Source organism: Arachis ipaensis, chromosome B6 (genome assembly GCF_059453495.1).
Source record: "Arachis ipaensis isolate K30076 ecotype BB chromosome B6, ASM5945349v1, whole genome shotgun sequence".
NCBI lineage: Eukaryota > Viridiplantae > Streptophyta > Magnoliopsida > Fabales > Fabaceae > Arachis > Arachis ipaensis.
Genome location: NC_142441.1, coordinates 67,988,124 through 68,006,316, shown reverse-complemented (window position 1 = coordinate 68,006,316; position 18,193 = coordinate 67,988,124). Strand labels below are relative to the sequence as shown.

Sequence of the window (18,193 nt, the reverse complement as noted above, 5' to 3'; positions counted from 1 at the left end):
ATGTGTGGTAACAAAAAAAAATTTAGTTAAAATCAGCTATTTATATTATTAGTGTTATAATAAAAGTTTCACTTACATATGCATTAAAGACACATGTTAGTGTCTTTAAACAGATATGATAGCAACCATAATTGCAGGCCTAAATCTAAACTATAGTTTAATTATGACAACATTCAATTCAGCAATTATCTTACTAATTTCCTCTCCCCCTCTCAACGATTATGTTTCAATTATGCACCATTGCACGTAAGAGAATTAGAATGTTATCGATAAGATTAAAAAAAAATGTAACGACATATTGCAAGAAATATACTTACTATATCACATTGGCACAAAAATAGTATGTACAGTTGGAATTGAATTTCCATATTAAAAGTTATCATCAGTTCTTCATCACATACATTAAGAAAACTTTAATGACTGAAACCTCAGATGAATATGGATGCAGATTTATTGTCGAAATAGTATAGTAAGCTAAGACATATACATATAAGAGAAAGAAATTAAGGCTCAATTCTGAAAATCAATACAAGGTAATGAAATGTTCATAAATTATACTATAAATTGCAAATCAAAAGAAACAAAGAAAAAAATCAAGAAAAAATAAAATTAAAAAAAAAAAGAGTATGATATGAAAGAGACAATGACAATGACAATAAACTCCAGAAACAAGGGCAGTAGCATCAACAAGTAACCACTGCCATTGAAGCCGAGAATTATGATCTCCGAATTCATCCATGATCCATCCCTATACATACATTTTTTTTTCCTTTCTTTCTTTCACTGCAACCTACTTACTCTCTTGTGTTTTTTTTCTTATTATTTTTTTCACAACTCAGAATATCCATAACAATTTCAGATCAATTTGGGAGAGAGACTTTCTCCTCTTACCTCAATTCCACCGTAACCTCTTCTTCTTCATCCTCCTTCGAATTCTTCTTCTTGTTCTATGTTTATCTATGGACCCATAAAAGACATAAAAATATTTAAAAGAAAAAACAGCAAACCCATGTCTTCTGTTTGGTTTATTATTGAAGCCCCAAAAGCGACGAGAATCGCATAATAATAACAATAATTTTGGTACAGAAGAAAATTAACATCATCCACCCCAGTAGTAAAAATGTGAACTTTTTTTATGGTGTTTGGTAGAGAGAGAGTAGAGGGAGAAAGTGGGGTTAGAGGAGGAAGTTCTCAAAAGAATCAATAATAAGGTGGTGGTGGTGGTGATGCATACGAGACTCCGATAACAGGTGGCAAGGGCCCTTCATATACAGGTGCTGGTGGCGGTGATGGTGATGGCGGTGGATGGTAAGGTGCAGGCTGTGGCGATGGTGGTGGATGGTAAGGTGCAGGGTGTGGTGATGGTTGTGGTGGTGGATGCTCTTCGCATGGTGGTGGCGAAGGGGGAGGCGGAGGAGGTGGTGGGGGTGGTTCTATACATAGTGGAGGAGGTGGTGGTGGCTCTATACATGGTGGGGGCGGTGATGGTGGTGGTGGTGAATAGACTGGTGGAGGAGGTGAGTGGACAGGAGGGGGTGGCGGTGGTGAGAGGTAAGGGTAAATGGGTGGTGGTGGTGAATGAGGTGGTGGCGGGGGTGAGTGGTGAGGTGGTGGAGGTGGTGGCGAATGTGGTGGCGGTGGCGAATGAGGTGGTGGTGGGGAGTTATAGTAGTAAACAGGTGGTGGTGGAGAGTACACTGGCGGTGGTGGTGGTGAGGGTGGTGGCGGTGATGGAGGAGGCGGCGGCGGTGGTCGTACACAGTAAATTGGCGGTGGTGAAGGAGGTGGTGGTGAGGGTGGAGGCGGGTACACTACTGGTGGCGGCGGCGACGGAGGTGGAGGTGAGGGTGGTGGAGGAGACGGCGGTGGCGGAGATGGCGAAGGTGGTGGAGGTGACGGAGGAGGCGGGGAAGGTGGCGGCGGTGAAGGCGGCGGTGGAGGTGGAGAATACACGGGTGGAGGCGGAGACGGCGGTGGAGGGGACGGTGGAGGTGGTGAGGGCGGCGGGGGCGGTGGAGAGTAAACTGGTGGAGGAGGAGGTGGCGGAGAAGGAGGCGGGGGAGACGGTGGTGGCGGAGGTGGAGAGTACACTGGTGGAGGCGGCGATGGGGGCGGTGGAGAATACACTGGTGGAGGTGGTGACGGCGGGGGAGGTGGAGGCGATAATACCGGAGGAGGAAGAGCAACAGGCGGAGAAGGAATTGACGGAACAAAAGGCTTACACCTGAAAGAGCCACAATTCACTGAAGGCGTGGCCCTGCATTGGGCGGCAGAGCGCTGCAGTGGCCTAGCAGGCAAGCAGTTCTTCCTATCATCAAAGGCCGGCAGAGCCAAACACCTCGGTGGCTCACCCGTGAAGAAATTATAAGAATATGTAAAGTTCTCCAAATTTGGCAGAGAACAAATACTGGCCGGAATTACACCAGAGAGCAAGTTGTGTGCCACATTAAGCTGCTCCAAGCTCACCGCTCCACCAATTGCGTCCGGCAAAGGCCCCACCAGCTGATTGAAGCTCACATCAAACACAGTTAGATTCTTCAACAACCCTACCTCTGCCGGAAAACAAGAACGGAAACCGTTATTCATCAGAATAATCTCGTTCAGCCTTGACATGTTCCCGATGCTTGAAGGCACACAGCCGTGGAACTTGTTGTTCGCCAAAACTATTACCGACACAGGCGAATTCCCGAAATTATCCGGCAAATCGAAGACGAAACGATTATGATTTATGAAAATGGCATCCAGATCTTTATCAAAGAGCTGTGAAGGCACTGTGCCTTCAAATTCGTTGAACCTCAGATCTAGAAATTTAAGCTTGGGCAATCGCAGAACTACCGCCGGGAACTTACCGGCAAACCGGTTGTTGCTGAGATCTAACTCAAAGAGGATCTTGAGACGGTCGAACTTGTGGGGAAGTGTGCCACAGAACCTGTTTGTGTTAATGTGGAATAGAGCAAGATCTGTGAGCAAGCCAAGCTCCTCAGGCAGGTAACCAGCAATGTCGCCATGGTTGAGGTCAATGCCGGCAACGGTGCGGGTCCTGTTGTCATCAGGTGCAGGTGCACAGAAGACTCCAGTGTAGTCGCACACCTTAGGACCTACCCAATTAGCGGTGAGATTCAGAGGATCAGAGAGAATAGCTTGCTTCCATGCTTGTAAGGCTATGTATGCGTTTCTGATGCGGTTGTTCTCAAAGACCAAGGTAGGGTCCACTGTAACATCTTCTCCTCTGTCTCCGTACTCGTCTCTGTAGTAGAGAAGCTGCCTCTGCTTGATGTACATGGTTTCTGCCTCCGTGAGTGCTCCATTGAACTCGTGCTTTGTGGTGCTTGTTGCGGCGGCGAAGGAGGAGGAGAGGGTGAGTGTGAGTGAGCCCAGAAACAAGGCAATGAGGTGGAAATGGTGAGTGGTTATGGCTTCTTTCTTCCTCATCTCACATGAGGCATCTGAATGCTGCTTCCTTCTTTAGTCTTTCCTCCTTTTTTTCTTTGCTTTAGTTTTTCAAGTGGGGTTTTGAAAAAGTTTCGACCTTTGAGATCCGGAGATAATGCAGCTATGGAGGATTATGTTGGTGGTGGTGGTGGGTTTAGAGAGGCAAAGAGAAAAATGGGTTCTCTCTCTCTTCTTTTTTTTTTGGTTTCTAGGAATTTTGGATCTGTGTGTGAGTATATGAGTGAGGGGAGAGAGAGAAGAATGGGGTGTGTGGTGTGGTATGAAATAATTCATCAAAAGGACAGCTATATCACAGCTCAAAGCCCACCCAGATTCTCTCTCTTTTCTTTTTTTTTTTTTTTCAATTTTCTGAATTCTTTCTTCTTCTTCTTCTAATTCCTTCCTTTGGTCAATTTTCTCAAATTTTCAATTTACAGATGTTCATAATTTAATTATTTAATAACCAAAAAGTCCTAGAGCGATGAGATTTTAGTAATTTTAATCAGTAATTCATTAACACAAATTTAAAATTATTTTTAATAAATATAAATACAAATTATTATGGTCAAATATTGATTCAAAATTATAATATTTATTGAAGATGTAGTATTGTTGTTTAATAACTATTGTTTACGTGTGCCTTTATTAGTTTTGGTAAAATATTTTGTTCTTTCCCTTTTGTTTTTGAGGGGCTTCCTTTATTTTATTTAATTAAGGATGAATTACAGGTATCTCCGAGACTTTCTTATCCTATTTGGAACACAATTCCGTTTAGTTGTCACTCCTTAAGGAAGTTTGAAATAAAGTGAAAGGAGACGCGGATTAGAGAGCTGTCTGTGGGCTAATTTTTTTTTGTGTAATACATTGATATAAATTAATTAAAGCAAAATTAAGTTGGGTTGATTTAATTATTAATTTATTAATCTATTTAAATAAATGTTAGATATTTAAATTATGTTTTATATATGTAATAATTTATTAAATAAATTATTAAATAAAATTTTGATTCGCAGACAATTAATTCTTAACTTATGGGACTAAAATTTTTCGGCTACGAGAGCTTCAAGATGTGACACTCTGGTGAGTTCGTTGTTGAGCGCACCAAACTGACCACTGCTCCGGTATCATCTTCGTCGCCCCTCAACCCCTTAGCTCCATCACTGCGTTCACTTCGCACAATCGCTACTTTATGGTCATTAATGTCGATTCAATGCCACAAATAGTGCTTCGACCCTAAACTAAATTGCTCATTCATTCTCACGGTGCTATCACTATCCTATTAGTTTCTGAACTTTTCTATTCATACTTGGTAATAGTGTAACAGTTACCCCCTTTCTTTTTCCAAGCTCTCGTTTCATTGTTTGTTCTTCTTAGTTGTGGTTCTAATTTTTAAATAAACTCTCACTTCATCACTTGTTGTTCTTAATTGTAGCTTCAGTTTCTAAATACAAATACATTCTTTCATTCTACTACTCGACTTTTTTGTCTTTATTCAATTTCAATTTTATTTTTGTGGTTGCTCTTTGCTCTTCATATTTATCCGGATAGCAAACAACTAACTTTGTATAATTTCACATCAAATAATCATATTTGTATATAACACAATATTACTATCATTTTTAAGTATTACATCCATTTAATAATCATATTAAAATAAAAAAAAAGGCTGTTTGTGACCATGAGTTGTTTTTTTTTTTTTTTTTGTGAAATTCTTAATGAAACTATTTTCTATATTAAATTCAATAAACATTTTATAAATATACATACGCATTACTTGATAATGCCTTAACTAATGATTGTTTCCATAATATATGCTTATTTTTCAAAGCCAAAATTATTTGCAGTAGGTGTAACCTACAAGTTTTATAACGCCTAACTTATTAGAATAAGTAAAATGTTTCAGAGGAAAATAATAATAATAATGATAACAACATTAGGAAGTTGTTAGCATGATTGTGAAATTTTATAATAGAGTCGGTGGTGCCGAATTCCGGCTAGTTGACCCTAGATACCAGTTCGGCCGGTTGCCCTAGACTCAATTCATTTTAGTTTAATATTTTTGTGCAATTTTTGTTGGCCCGTTGATTACGCGTTATTTCGGACTTATTAATTCTTTTTGGGAAAAAGGGAGAAGCGGGGAACTTAGGTCAGTGATTTATTGCACAATCGTCTATTCGTCTTTGATAGAAAGAAAGTGTGAATAGATCTTTTTTTTCTTTTTTTTTTTAATTGAAAATGTAAAGTGTAATTTTTTATTTTTTAGTATTTTTTATATTTTTTAATTTCACCTACAAAATATACAGTAAAAAAATTATACGTTATTTTCTCAAATAAAATAAAAATTAAAAAGATTTATTTTCAAAAAAAGTAAAGTGAATTTTAAATTTAAAAAAACAATTCATCATTATCTACAAATATTTAAAAGATAAATAAAAATATTTATAAAAAAATAAAAATTAATATTATAACTATAAAAAAATAAATTTGTCTCACTAAAATATCTAAATATTAAATTTTAATTGACTTAATTAAAAAATTATCTAAAATTTGTAAATTATTATTATCGTGGTCAATATCACCACCATCATCATCTATCATGTCTTACCATCACATCCTAACTCATAATTCATACCGCCACAAATTTCAACTACTGCTACTACTATCCTTTATATTTTTAACCATTATTGCTTTAACTGAATTGTCATATTAAACCACACCGTCAATCCGCACCACCAACAATAAATTTAGAAGCGGGTTTAATAACAATAACAACAATAGAAACAAAAATATTTAGATTCAACAAAAATTTATATGTAAAGGAAGATAAAGATAGTGAGATAACAAATTTATTGGGATTTAAAATTTTATCTAAATAAGTATACGAGAAGCTTTTATTCTCCAAATATGCACCAGTTGAAAGTGATCCTAAAATACGCATGCCCAATTCGTACCCACCAACTAAGAAATGGAGTTTACCATCAATTCACGGCTGACGCCAACGAAATGGCGTAGGAGAGCAGCTTTCTCCATTTCGTTGCTGCCATACACGAAATGGAGCAACATCAGCGATGGCGCACACGAGGTGGGCACCTCAGGGTCATCGCATGCGAATTGGCCCAAGCTGCTGGCGGCGGCCACGAATTGGAGGACCTCGTCCCTGGCGCCCACGAAATGGTGGTCAACGAAGCAGCTACACATGCATTGGTCATGTTGGGAGGCAGGAGACACTTGGGAAGGGAGCCAACTTCATTATAAAAGGGTTGTAAGGGAGGGGACCTGCTGCACGGTTAAAGGGGTCATAAGGTAAAAAAAAAAATTTGTGTAAGTCTTGAAAGGAAGGTAGTGGGTGGTGGATGGGAGGGCAGTGCTGAGAAAAAATTTTTTTAATATGAGTGGGGGAGGGGTTAATGCAGAGGAGAACTTGAACCGGTTGGATGAACATCATATAGCGGCACATTTATTCCGTAAGGTTAGTTTACGTCATTTAGCTTATTATTGTTGTTAAAATATTATTAGACATAATATTTTTCATTTTTAGAAATTTTTGTAGAGAATTTTGAGCTGTTGTATTTCTTGCTACCTTTGGTTGCAGCCGACACGTGTCCTTACTCCTCATGGCACGCTCGTTGATGTTTTCATGGTAGACCCTGCAGATCCAAGCATGAAAATTAGACGGCAGAGGCTTGAGCCTTATCTGAGACGCACGGGATTTTACCATGCCTCTTTGATCAAGCGATTCGAGTACGACAATCCACTTATTAGTGCCTTGGTCGAACGATGGCGACCGGAGACACATACCTTCCATCTTCCTTGGGGGGAGTGTACAATAACTCTGGAGGATGTAGCAATGCAGTTAGGGTTACCTGTTGATGGTCAGCCTGTTAGTGGTACTTTGAGGTCATGGAGCAAGTTTCACCAAAGAGATATTTGGGAATGGTGTCATGAACTTCTAGGTGAGGTTCCCGCCGGCCACGTAGGGACAACAAAGTTCAACATAAAGCTGAAGTGGCTCAGAAATCGTCTTCAGCAGATGCCGCTTGACTTAGAAGATAATGGCCTCATGCAGTATGCACGGTGTTACATGCTTTACCTGTTGGGAGACGTGCTTCTTCCGGACAAGGCCAACAACACGGTGCATGTTCGATATGCCATTGTTGGCTGACTTTGATGCGATCTGCACCTACAGTTGGGGTAGCGCCGTCCTCTGTTGGTTATATCGTGCTATGTGCTTAGCAACCGACTACAGTGTTGAGGGTATGGCCGGTTGTCATACGTTGCTGATGTCGTGGATATACTACAGGTTACCTTTCTTGGCACCGAATGTTACGACACCATATAGTTTTCCTTTAGCAACGAGGTATGGTATATGTCTTCCCACTTTGTGACTTTTCTCATATATCCTTTGCGGTTGGTGTTTAATATTTTTTTTAACTTTGCCTTGGTCCAACAGGCGGGCAGGAAAAAAAAGGACAAAATGACTATGCTGAGCAGCGGTTATTGAGGCATCGGCTGAGGTTGGACAATCTGCACGTGGATGATGTTGGTGCTAGTTGTTATTAATATCTTACGAACTACTATGTATATGCCTTTACTGAAGGGGTTTCTCTTATGTGTAGTTTGTTTGGCAACCGTACATGGACCCACGGATTCTGTCTAGAGTTCTTGCTGAATTCCTCGGCCACCCACATGGAGATTTCTATATCGCCGTTGTGCCTCTCATATTTTTTAGATGGATTGAGATCCTAAATGTTGATCGAGTGTTGCGTCAATTTGGGGGAAAGCAAGGACCTCCAAACCCGCCGCTTAATATTGATACCTTCCATCGATAATCGGCCCGCAATGATGACGGATGGTGGCCGGTCAGACTATTTGAGTGGTTTGAGGTATGGGCAAACCGGCGAGGTGATGCATACAGGCTGCGTATTGATCGTGCAGATATGTTGCGTCCTAGTCAAGATTACTATAGGTGATACTGCGACAGAACAAGGAGGTTTTTGTCTGCCCCTGATGCATTCCATGATCCGAGGCAGGAAGTTGTCCCAGAAGGCGCACCGGAAGAGTATGGAAGAGGCCCAGTTGTTAATTTGCCGCCGGTTCCCCGAGACCATCGTCGCCGCCGTCCTCACAGAGGCAGAGCTGAAGAACATGCTGACCCTGGGGAGGATAGGCAAGATTTACCAGACGAAGACCGGCCCAGTGTTGAGCAAGACATGGGTTATCATGCTCCATCACAGCCTCCTCCAGTTCCTGGGGACTACTACTACCCATAACCTTTTGTTCAAGCGGAGCCTATGCAGCCATCTTCCATTCAGCACTTTATGCCATATCAGAGTAGCTACAAAGTTGGCGGTTCATCACAGGGAGGTACACAGGACTTAATTGATTCTATGGACAGAGTTGGGTGGACAAACTTCTCTTCGTTTTTCGACAGTTTGGACCATTTTATCCCTCAGCAAGCATCCCCGCATACACCAACAGATCTTACACTCGCCCTGCCCCGATCCGACACTGACACGCAGCCTGCGCCTGCGGGGAGGAGATCTACCTCCATTGGGGACACAGCTGGGTCTGCACTACGACCCTACGACCCTATGCAGATGCAGGGTCGACGACTTTCTTACACTGGGGCTGATGTTAGCCTGGACGAGGACGAGGGACATCATGCTCGTCCCCGTCGGGACACTCGACCTCCTCCGTGTGGCATAGGCGGCAGACTGGGGCACGAGCACCACTAGCAGTCTTTTATCTGTTATTTGCTTTATGTTTTATGGTTTAGTTGTCCTATTTCCGCTAGTTGCTGTACGTTTTACTGTTTAGTGTTTTTCATGTAATCGCAGTGTTCCTCCATCATGTGTTTTTATTAACGATCGCACTTTTTTTTAATATGATATTATATTGTTTACATTGAAAATGCACATGAACCGAACTAGAGTCAACAAAACATGAATAAACAACATCGACTCTTTAGTACAAGAAAATTGAAATAACTGCCAAACTCATAATACAATAAACACGAATGGTGGCATTCTAGGTTGAAGAAGCGTGGGGACAATGCCGCCTTGTATGTCCTGGTTGCCTGCAAAGGCCACACCGCTTACCAGGTCCTGGCTCCACCTCGTCCATCTCATTCCGAATTCTCGTAGACACCAGACGTCCTTCAAGTGTGCGTCGTAGGAGGGGGTTAGAACGGACACGTGGTCCTTCGTAAGGGGGCCACATCTCCTCATCCGGCATTGGCTGGAATTCCACTTCATAGGCCCGAAACACTCTCTCAACCCGGTAGACCAAGTCAACATACTGTTCCCACTCTAGTCTCGAGTAGGCGCAAGCGGCTAGAGCATGAACACATGGGTAATGTAACGCCTGGAAGTAACCACAGTCACATCTACGAGCTTGAAGGTTAACCCTAAACCGAGATTGCACCCCTACAGCAGCTATCTCATCGACTGTGAATACAGTGGTGGCTCTATCGTACGACGTCACAAGCATCTGAGAAATTCCCTCACGATTCGCTAATATGGCTTTTTGTAGGAACTGTGAGAACACTTGACCGCTTACAATCTGAGCTTGTGCTTGCCGACCCTTGATGACGAATAGCTCATTTAGGCGATGGTAGGTAGACTTCACAATTGCACAGACGGGTAGATTTCTAGTGCCTTTCAGGACGGAGTTGATACACTCGGAAAGGTTGGTTGTCATGTGACCATATCGTCGGCCCTCATCAAGGTGCTGCAGCCATTTAGGTGGCTCCAATCCTCGTATCCAACCCATCATCTGTGGCGATGCTACGGGATCCTCGCTGCTAATTAACTCAAGGTAGTACTGCGCCTGCTCTTGCGTCTTCGAATAAGCGGCATTAACCAGGTGTCTTTTGGCTTCCTTACTCTTAAAACTTGTTGCGAAGTTGGAAGCAATATGCCGTACACAGTAAACATTGTGTTCTCAGCCACATCCGTCTCGCTCCAATGCGGCCGTTATTCCAGCATGCCTGTCGGAGATAAGAAGAACTCCTGGCCGAGTTGCTATATGTCTCCTCAAATTGGTCAAAAAAAAGTACCATGAATCTGTGTTCTCTCTTTCGACGAGGGCAAAAGCGACAGGCAAAATGTTGTTGTTTCCATCCTGTGCTATGGCCATGAGAAGAGTGCCAGCGTACTTCCCGTACAGATGTGTTCCGTCTACTGAGACTAGCGGCTTGCAATGCCTAAACGCTTGAACACATGAAGGGAACGACCAGAAAACCTGGTGAAACATGACACTATCACGGTCAAGGGTGTTTCCGATGTAGTACGGGACCGTTTGGAGGTCAACAATTGTCCCTGCAATCCAATTATAGGGTTTAGTCAAACTGGTTAAGGAGTAAAAGGACAACTAAGGGCAAAGACCATACGAAAGTAAATTGCAAGGAATACCTGGTACGAAGGCTTGGAGCGCATTGAAGTATCTGCGTAGCTGGTCATACGACTCGTCCCAATCACCATAGATCCTTGCGATTGCCTTCTGCTTTGCGTGCCAAACCTTCTTGTAAGACACCTTGTACCCGTACGCTGACTCAACTGATCCTTGCAACACCTTTACACAAATAGTCGCATCAGCATGCACCATGGGGAATATGTGCTGGCAGATGACATTGCTATCTAGTTGAGTGTGGTCCTGAGACATCGAACTTGTCAGGAAACTATGAGGCCCTTCGTATTTTCGAATTTCCCAAAATCAGGAAGACGTTGTCTTCGCAACCCGTACCATCCAGCGACATCGATCACCGAACTGCTTGCATCGACATACATACCTCCTTTGGTCTGACTCTACGACCTTATACTCTGCACTCCTACGGATGTTGTAGTTCTTGACTGCAAGCATCGCTGTTTCCCGGTTCAGAAACTTCAACCCAATCTCGAGCTCCATCTCGCCTGACAGAGCGTAGTTGCTAGGTCTGTCCTCTGCGTTACTCGAATGCATTGCTCCAAGATTTAGGGACAGGTAGTGTGCAGGTGTGCTGGAGGATACACGTCCACCTACCGCTTCGACAGGTCTTGGAGGAACATCGTCGCCATGCAGAGGTTGCGTTTCCGGAACGGCTTCTGCCTCATCACCACTGTATTCTTCAATGTCATCCTCGTCAGAAGTTTCGGCAATGCCAACATCAGCATGCCTATCGAACCCAAGTAACGTTGAAGGGGACGGGCGCGCTTCCTGAAGATTTGCATTCTGTTCCCGCACAACAAATGCATTGAAGCTTGGACTACGGGCCCTACTTGTATCCGGCCCCGGAACAAAATCAGCCGCTCCCAGATTTCTCACACCATCCACATTATTGGAACTGGACGAGCTTCCGCCAATATCCTGAATATTCAGACAAAGCTCCAACGAATATATGGTACCTATGCTGCGATGATAAGAGAACATCATTGATACCTGCTGATCAGATTTTATCTGCATTTTTTGATACGCAAACGAGTTGGCCACTGCAACCGGCATCCTATAAGTCAGCTTCATGATTTCTTTTTTCCCAACCATTCCGGTATGAACCAGAATCAGATTCTTCAGATCTTGCAACGATGTCTGTGGTGGAATCATTATCCATAATGGATCATCGCAAACGAATGTAATCCCTTCTGATGTATGAGAAATTTCTCCATTAGGATATAAAATTAAATACACGTTCTCCGAAGCCATATAAAAAAAACCAATCTGAATACCCAAAAAATTTTAAGAGAGAAAGAAGCTAGTGAACTTGAGAGAATATTGAAGAGTGGGAGGAGAGTGAATACAGAATGGCTTCTTCCGTGGTTGCTCTAGCAGCGTTTATATAGGCACACCACGATCCCATTTCGTTGCCAGTACACCTGAAGTGTTCCAACTCAAGTGCGCCGCAGTTGAATTGGTGCCAACTCGTGGCCGCCGTCCAAGATGTTACCATTTCGTGGGTGACAGCCACATAATGGTTGCTTCACCATTTCGTGCCCGCCGCCAATGAAATGGAACCTGCTACACCTTTGTTCCATTTCATGGGCGCTCCACCTGATATGGAGTAGAATCCCATTTCGCGGGCGGCGGCCGAGACTTGGGCCTGCGTATTTCAGTAACACTTTCACGTCGTGCGTATATAGAGAAATAAAGTGTGGAGAATATTTAATTATATAAAAAAGCCGGTAAAAATGGAGATAATGTGGCGGCATCATTGGCTCCTCATACATAACCAAAAAAGAGAAGGACGTGGATTTGTGGGAAGGTGGTGATTAAGATTTGATTAAAGGAGAGTATTTTAACAGGTTGAAAATATATAATTGAAAAGACATCAAAAGAGTACGTTGAGAATTTAACTTAATATTTTGATACCATTAATAAAATTTGATGTTTGAATATGTTTATCAATTAGAGTCCATTTTTATGAGTTGACGTGAATTTAATCTTTTTTATATAATATTACCGATAAAATATTTATATAAACAAAAAAATTAATATTACACGAATCACCAAAAAAAATCGTTATGTTGATATCTTCATGTATATTTCTATGTAAATCGAATTTACTAAATTTAAATTACACATTATATAGTACTAAATCAAATTAACATGTATTGAATTAGTAGGATTTTATGTAAATGGAAGTAAGTAACTTCAATTTAACAATGGATGAAATATAAAATGTCCATGGTATTAGTCCATCTATAGTAGTTCGATACAACTTGTTTCGATTTAGTCTATGGTATTTGACACATAGTAAATCGAATTAAATAAAATCAAATTACACTAATAGTAATTCGAATGAAGTAATTTTGAATTATGAGTGATGGTATTCCAATGTAAATCGACACATATAAATTCGATTTACATGCATATCATTATATATATAATTTGAATTATTCACTTGTTTTAAATTATATTTTACCATCTTAAATCCACCCAAAACAAAAAATTCAGAGTAAAACACTTATCTATACTAGAAGATTGAAATTATGGAAATAGAAGACGACCCAAATCGAATTTATTGGTTGGACGAAGTCATCTATATTACTAGTAGTGTGCATGAAGAGGTTAGTAAATGAAATTTAATTTTTTTTATTTTTTTTAAGAAATAAAGAATTATAAGTGATATTAAATCGCTTAAAAGTTGATAGAATTATTAGAATTTCTAAAGTTCAAATAGTAGTTAGAGTATTGATTTAGGGTTAGTAGTGTGTTAGAACATTGAAATCACAAATGCATGTTGAATGAAGGGTAACTAAGTAAATTGACGAGTAGTGATAACAGGTTTTGACATACAATTTATAAGTTTTTATTGTGAGAAGTTTCATGAAGTTAGAACTTTTGTTGGAGTTTAATTTAATTTAATTTAATTTAGGTTTTAAGTGTTGGATTAATTAGGTAGTAAAAGATTAGCTAAAATTTAGTATAATTTAATTTATTTAAAAAATTAAATTATTAAATGTTAGATTAACGAGGCACTACAAGTTTACTCATATACCTTAGGTTTTAGTTTTTCGTCCTAAATATTATATTAACTATGTTCCGTTAGAATATAATTTAATTTTGGTTAATTTGACACCATCCGGTGCTCCACCCTCTCTGAAAATCGGGATCAGAACAGGAGTACCAGCCGTCACATTTGCAAACTCACCAAAGACTGGAGTGTCACCTAGCTATTTCTCTGTCATGGTTGCTGTTAGAATATAATTAGGATCAATTAGAATTATTTAGTATATCTGAATATTTATTATAGAATATTACATCTTTATTATTACGATTCTCTTAGCCCCTATAAATACCCTTCTATATTGTATCATTCTACACAACTTAAGTAGATACACTCAATAATACACAAATCCTTCCTCCAGTTTAGTCTCTTGTTTCTAACATGGTATCAGAGCCATGGTATCCTCCTTGAAGAGAATAGGTTGTTTTTCTTGCAGTGAAATCACCGTAGTTTTTGCATTTTTTTCTATGCCATTCTTCTTTCCCTTTTGTCACTCCTTTGATGCTTTTTCACCTCACCGACTAGCCTATTTTTTCTGTTTTGTGTTTTTTCGAGTCGAATGATCAAACACCATTGTCATCTGCTGCTTACCTATTCTCATGAAGAAATCATATAATTTTCGCTCTCTTTTGGCAGTTCCGTCTGCATTCTCCGTTGCAGTTCCATCTGCGTTCTCTCGTGGTAGTTCCATCTGCGTTCTCTCGTGACAGTTTCGTTTGTGTTCTCTCGTGGCAGTTCCGTCTGTGTTTTCTCATGACAGTTCCGTCTGTGTTTCGTCTGTGTTTCCTTCCGTCTGCACTTCCTTCAGATAGCGGCAGTTCCGTCTGCGGTTCCTTCAGACAAGCGGCAGTTCTGTCTGCGCTTCCTTCAGATAGTGGCAGTTCCATCTGCGCTTCCTTCAGACAAGCAGCAGTTCCGTCTGCGCTTCCTTCAGACAAGCGGCAGTTCCATCTGCGCTTCCTTTAGACAAGCGGAAGTTCCGTCTGCGCTTCCTTCAGACTAGCGGCAGTTCCATCTGCACTTCCTTCAGACAAGCGGCAGTTCCATCTGCGCTTCCTTTCGACAGTTCTGTCTGCACCCGTTTTATCAGTTTATGCAGTTTTTTTCTCTTTATTTCGTTGTTTTAAATAAGTTTCAAGCTCAAGTTGTCACTTGAGTTTGAGGGGGGGGGATGTTAGAATATAATTAGGATCAATTAGAATTATTTAGTATATCTGAATATTTATTATAGAATATTACATCTTTATTATTACGATTCTCTTAGCCCCTATAAATACCCTTCTATATTGTATCATTCTACACAACTTAAGTAGACAACTTGAATACACTCAATAATACACAAATCCTTCCTCCAGTTTAGTCTCTTATTTCTAACAGTTGCGATTTAATTAGATCGGCTGTGAAGGACGAAAATGCAACTAAAATTGTCTTAGCTGCAATCACGGGCACAAATAATGAGACACCATGAGGCATTAAGCTATGGCAGGCTTGCATTGCTGAAGGTTGAGGATTCTGGTTCGAACCTCTTGAACTACAGACCACATCTACAAGCTTGGTCAGTAGCTCAGAGGTCCTCATCTCAAAAAACTGACGGCGAGAATGGAACAAAACTTACAGATCTTCATCACTATCTATGACAGATGAATCGTACTTCACATTATTATACAACACGAAAATCAGAATCCTACAGAATAACTTGGCCACCCGTTTCACGCCATGTAGCCCCAGTTTTTTTATTATTGTATTCTGAAACTCGTTGAAGGTTTGAAGAAAATACTAAGCGGATCCTTATCAGTAAATTTTATTCTAGATCGTGTTTTTTTCTTAATCGATCCTCTATAGTGCACCAGAACTAAAAAATTATCATCGCTAACCATTGTGAATCCCACTATGATGAGGAATTAATGTTCAGTTCATATTTATATATCTTAGTATCATGGTAAATTGAATTAATTCAGCTCCATATCGAACCTACCTAATTCGATTTACCACTAGTCACCATTGATTGTAAATCGAATTTATTACATTCAATTTATGTTTAAATGTAGTGTTTCATGTAAATCGGTACATGTTAATTCAATTTAGTATTAATATGATGTGTAATTCGAATTTAGTAAATCTTATTTACATAAAAATATGCACGAAAATATTTACGTAATATTTTTTTTTTGGTGATTCATGTAATATTGAATTGTTTTTTGTTTATATAAGTATTTTACCCTAATATTACTAGCATACTTAAATTTCTCAGATAAAAATAATAGTTTATTTTTAAATTTTTCATAACTTTAATTGGAGTAATGAAAATAACAAAAAAACAAAAAGATATTTACTCTAAAAGACATTTTTACTCTTATATTATGTAAAAAAAAAAATCAATAATTTTATCTTATAAGTGTCCAATATTTTTCTTCTATAATTTATATATTAAAATATTATGAGAGATTTTTTCCCATAAGATCGACTTGAATCCGATGGAATTAAAAACTAAGATATTTACTATTTTATTAGTTTCATATTTATATATAATAATATTACGCACTTTTTAAGCAATTCACTAGTGTTAGATGTTAATAACGTTGAGCGATCGTAAGAGTTTTTTGTTGAAGGGCTAAAGTGGAATCCAACAAGAAATTAAAGCACCACTTCAATCCATACATGGAGGGGAACAAAATATGGTGGATCACAATATCTATCTCATACTATTTTTTCAACTATTTAATGGAAATACTTCTTTTCCCATTACATTTCCTTTCTTTCTTTCTAACTTTCCCTCCATATTTTTATTTTTTATTTTCACTAAAAAATATTAAGTAACTCGTTTTTAATTAATAAAAAAGAAAAATAAAACGTCATAGGCCTTGGACCTTTTCCATTTTCCACATTCCCCCAATTTGGGCCTCGCAGAATAGGAGCTGTGGTTAAAGCTTCCTTCAACTTGTCCAAAGCCTTCTTGCAATCCTCATCAAAAATGAATTCCACATCCTTTTGAAGTAAGCGGGAGAGGGGTAAGGTGACTTGGCTAAAATTCTTGATGAACTAGTGGTAGAAACCTGCGTGGCCAAGAAAGGAACGAATCTCCCTCACCGAGGAGGGGTAAGGTAAACTCGAAATAACATCGATCTTATCCGGGTCTACGAAAATTCCGTCTTTAGATACAATATGACCCAACACTGTTTCACCATAAAGTGGCATTTTTCAAAGTTCAATACAAGGTTAGTATTGGTGCATCGTTCTTGTACCCGAGCTAAGTTCTCTAAACATGCATCAAAGGAGCTACCATAAACACTGAAGTCGTCCATAAAGACTTCCATGCAACTCTCCAAAAGGTCTGAGAAAACACTTGTCATGCACCTTTGGAACGTTGCCGGTGCATTGCATAAGCCAAACGGCATTCTCTTATACGCAAACGTTCCAAAGGGACAAGTAAAAGTGGTTTTCTTCTGATCCTCAGGAGCTATATGAATCTGGAAGTACCCTGTATATCCATCTAAAAAGCAATAATGAGATTTACCTGCCAAGAGATCTAACATTTGGTCTATGAACGGCAATGGGTAATGGTCCTTTCGCGTTGCTTGATTCAGCCGGCGGTAATCTATGCACACCCGCCAAGTATTTTGAATCCGGGTTGCAACGAGCTCTCCACTTTCCGTTTTCACCATGGTTACTCTGGATTTCTTCGGCACTACTTGGACCGGACTTACCCACTCGCTGTCTGAAATGGGATAGATGATGTCCGCTTTCAAGAGGTGAGTTACTTCCTTCTTGACTACGTCAAGGATTGTGAGATTTAGCCGTCTTTGTGGTTGCTGGACCGGCTTAGCACCTTCTTCCAAAAAAATTCTATGAAGGCATGCTTGAGGGCTTATTCCAACAATTTCACTTAAGCTCCATTTGATCGCCTTCTTATACTTTCGAATAACCTCAAGGAGTTGTTGTTCCTCTTGATTGGAAAGATCAGTTGCCACTATCACCGGGAATTTGAGCTCCTGTCAAGGAATGCATATTTAACATGGGGTGGAAGCGGCTTCAAAACTTTCCTTGCTTCTTAGAGTGGTAGTTTACCCTCTCTGTCATAGGGAACTTGTGAGGTAATTTCATCTTCTTCATCCTCAAGTCCTCCCTCTTTTGAGCTCTCTTCATCTATAAGATCTTCTTTGGGCTCACGGTGGTTGCTTATCTTGAGCTCATCCTCTCTTCCGCTCTTAACAAGGTTCTCACCCCCATCAATGGATTCCTCTATAGGTAGAGTGGGTTGAAAGTTTATCTCTTCGAGTGGCTTGC

The 18,193-nt window shown here is 40.1% G+C and overlaps 2 protein-coding genes and 1 pseudogene across 3 annotated transcripts; all 3 read right to left on the bottom strand.

The window, feature by feature from the left end:
• Positions 1-490: 490 nt before the first annotated feature.
• Positions 491-3,737, bottom strand: LOC148561175 (leucine-rich repeat extensin-like protein 4 pseudogene; annotated as a pseudogene). The gene has a single exon (XR_015885895.1). The product of XR_015885895.1 is annotated as a leucine-rich repeat extensin-like protein 4 pseudogene (transcript).
• Positions 3,738-9,459: 5,722 nt separating this feature from the next.
• LOC148561174 (uncharacterized) lies at positions 9,460-11,094 on the bottom strand. Its single transcript, XM_088490691.1, has 3 exons — positions 10,845-11,094; positions 10,490-10,751; positions 9,460-10,324 (listed from the first exon to the last, which is right to left on the bottom strand). The coding sequence occupies exons 1-3, from the start codon at positions 11,092-11,094 to the stop codon at positions 9,460-9,462; spliced, it is 1,377 nt and encodes a 458-aa protein (XP_088346817.1).
• A 51-nt stretch (positions 11,095-11,145) lies between these two features.
• Positions 11,146-12,108, bottom strand: LOC148561173 (uncharacterized). The gene has a single exon (XM_088490690.1). It carries the CDS (start codon positions 12,106-12,108, stop codon positions 11,146-11,148), a length of 963 nt encoding a protein of 320 aa, XP_088346816.1.
• Between the last annotated feature and the right edge of the window lie 6,085 nt (positions 12,109-18,193).

Coding starts and splice junctions, on each gene's coding strand:
- LOC148561173 (XM_088490690.1), bottom strand. CDS start 12,108: ATGGCTTCGGAGAACGTGTATTTAATTTTATATCCTAATGGAGAAATT.
- LOC148561174 (XM_088490691.1), bottom strand. CDS start 11,094: ATGTCTCAGGACCACACTCAACTAGATAGCAATGTCATCTGCCAGCAC. Junction 10,752..10,844: donor GCTCCAAGCCTTCGTACCAG/GTATTCCTTGCA, acceptor ATTGGATTGCAG/GGACAATTGTTGACCTCCAA. Junction 10,325..10,489: donor AGAGAGAACACAGATTCATG/GTACTTTTTTTT, acceptor CTTCGCAACAAG/TTTTAAGAGTAAGGAAGCCA.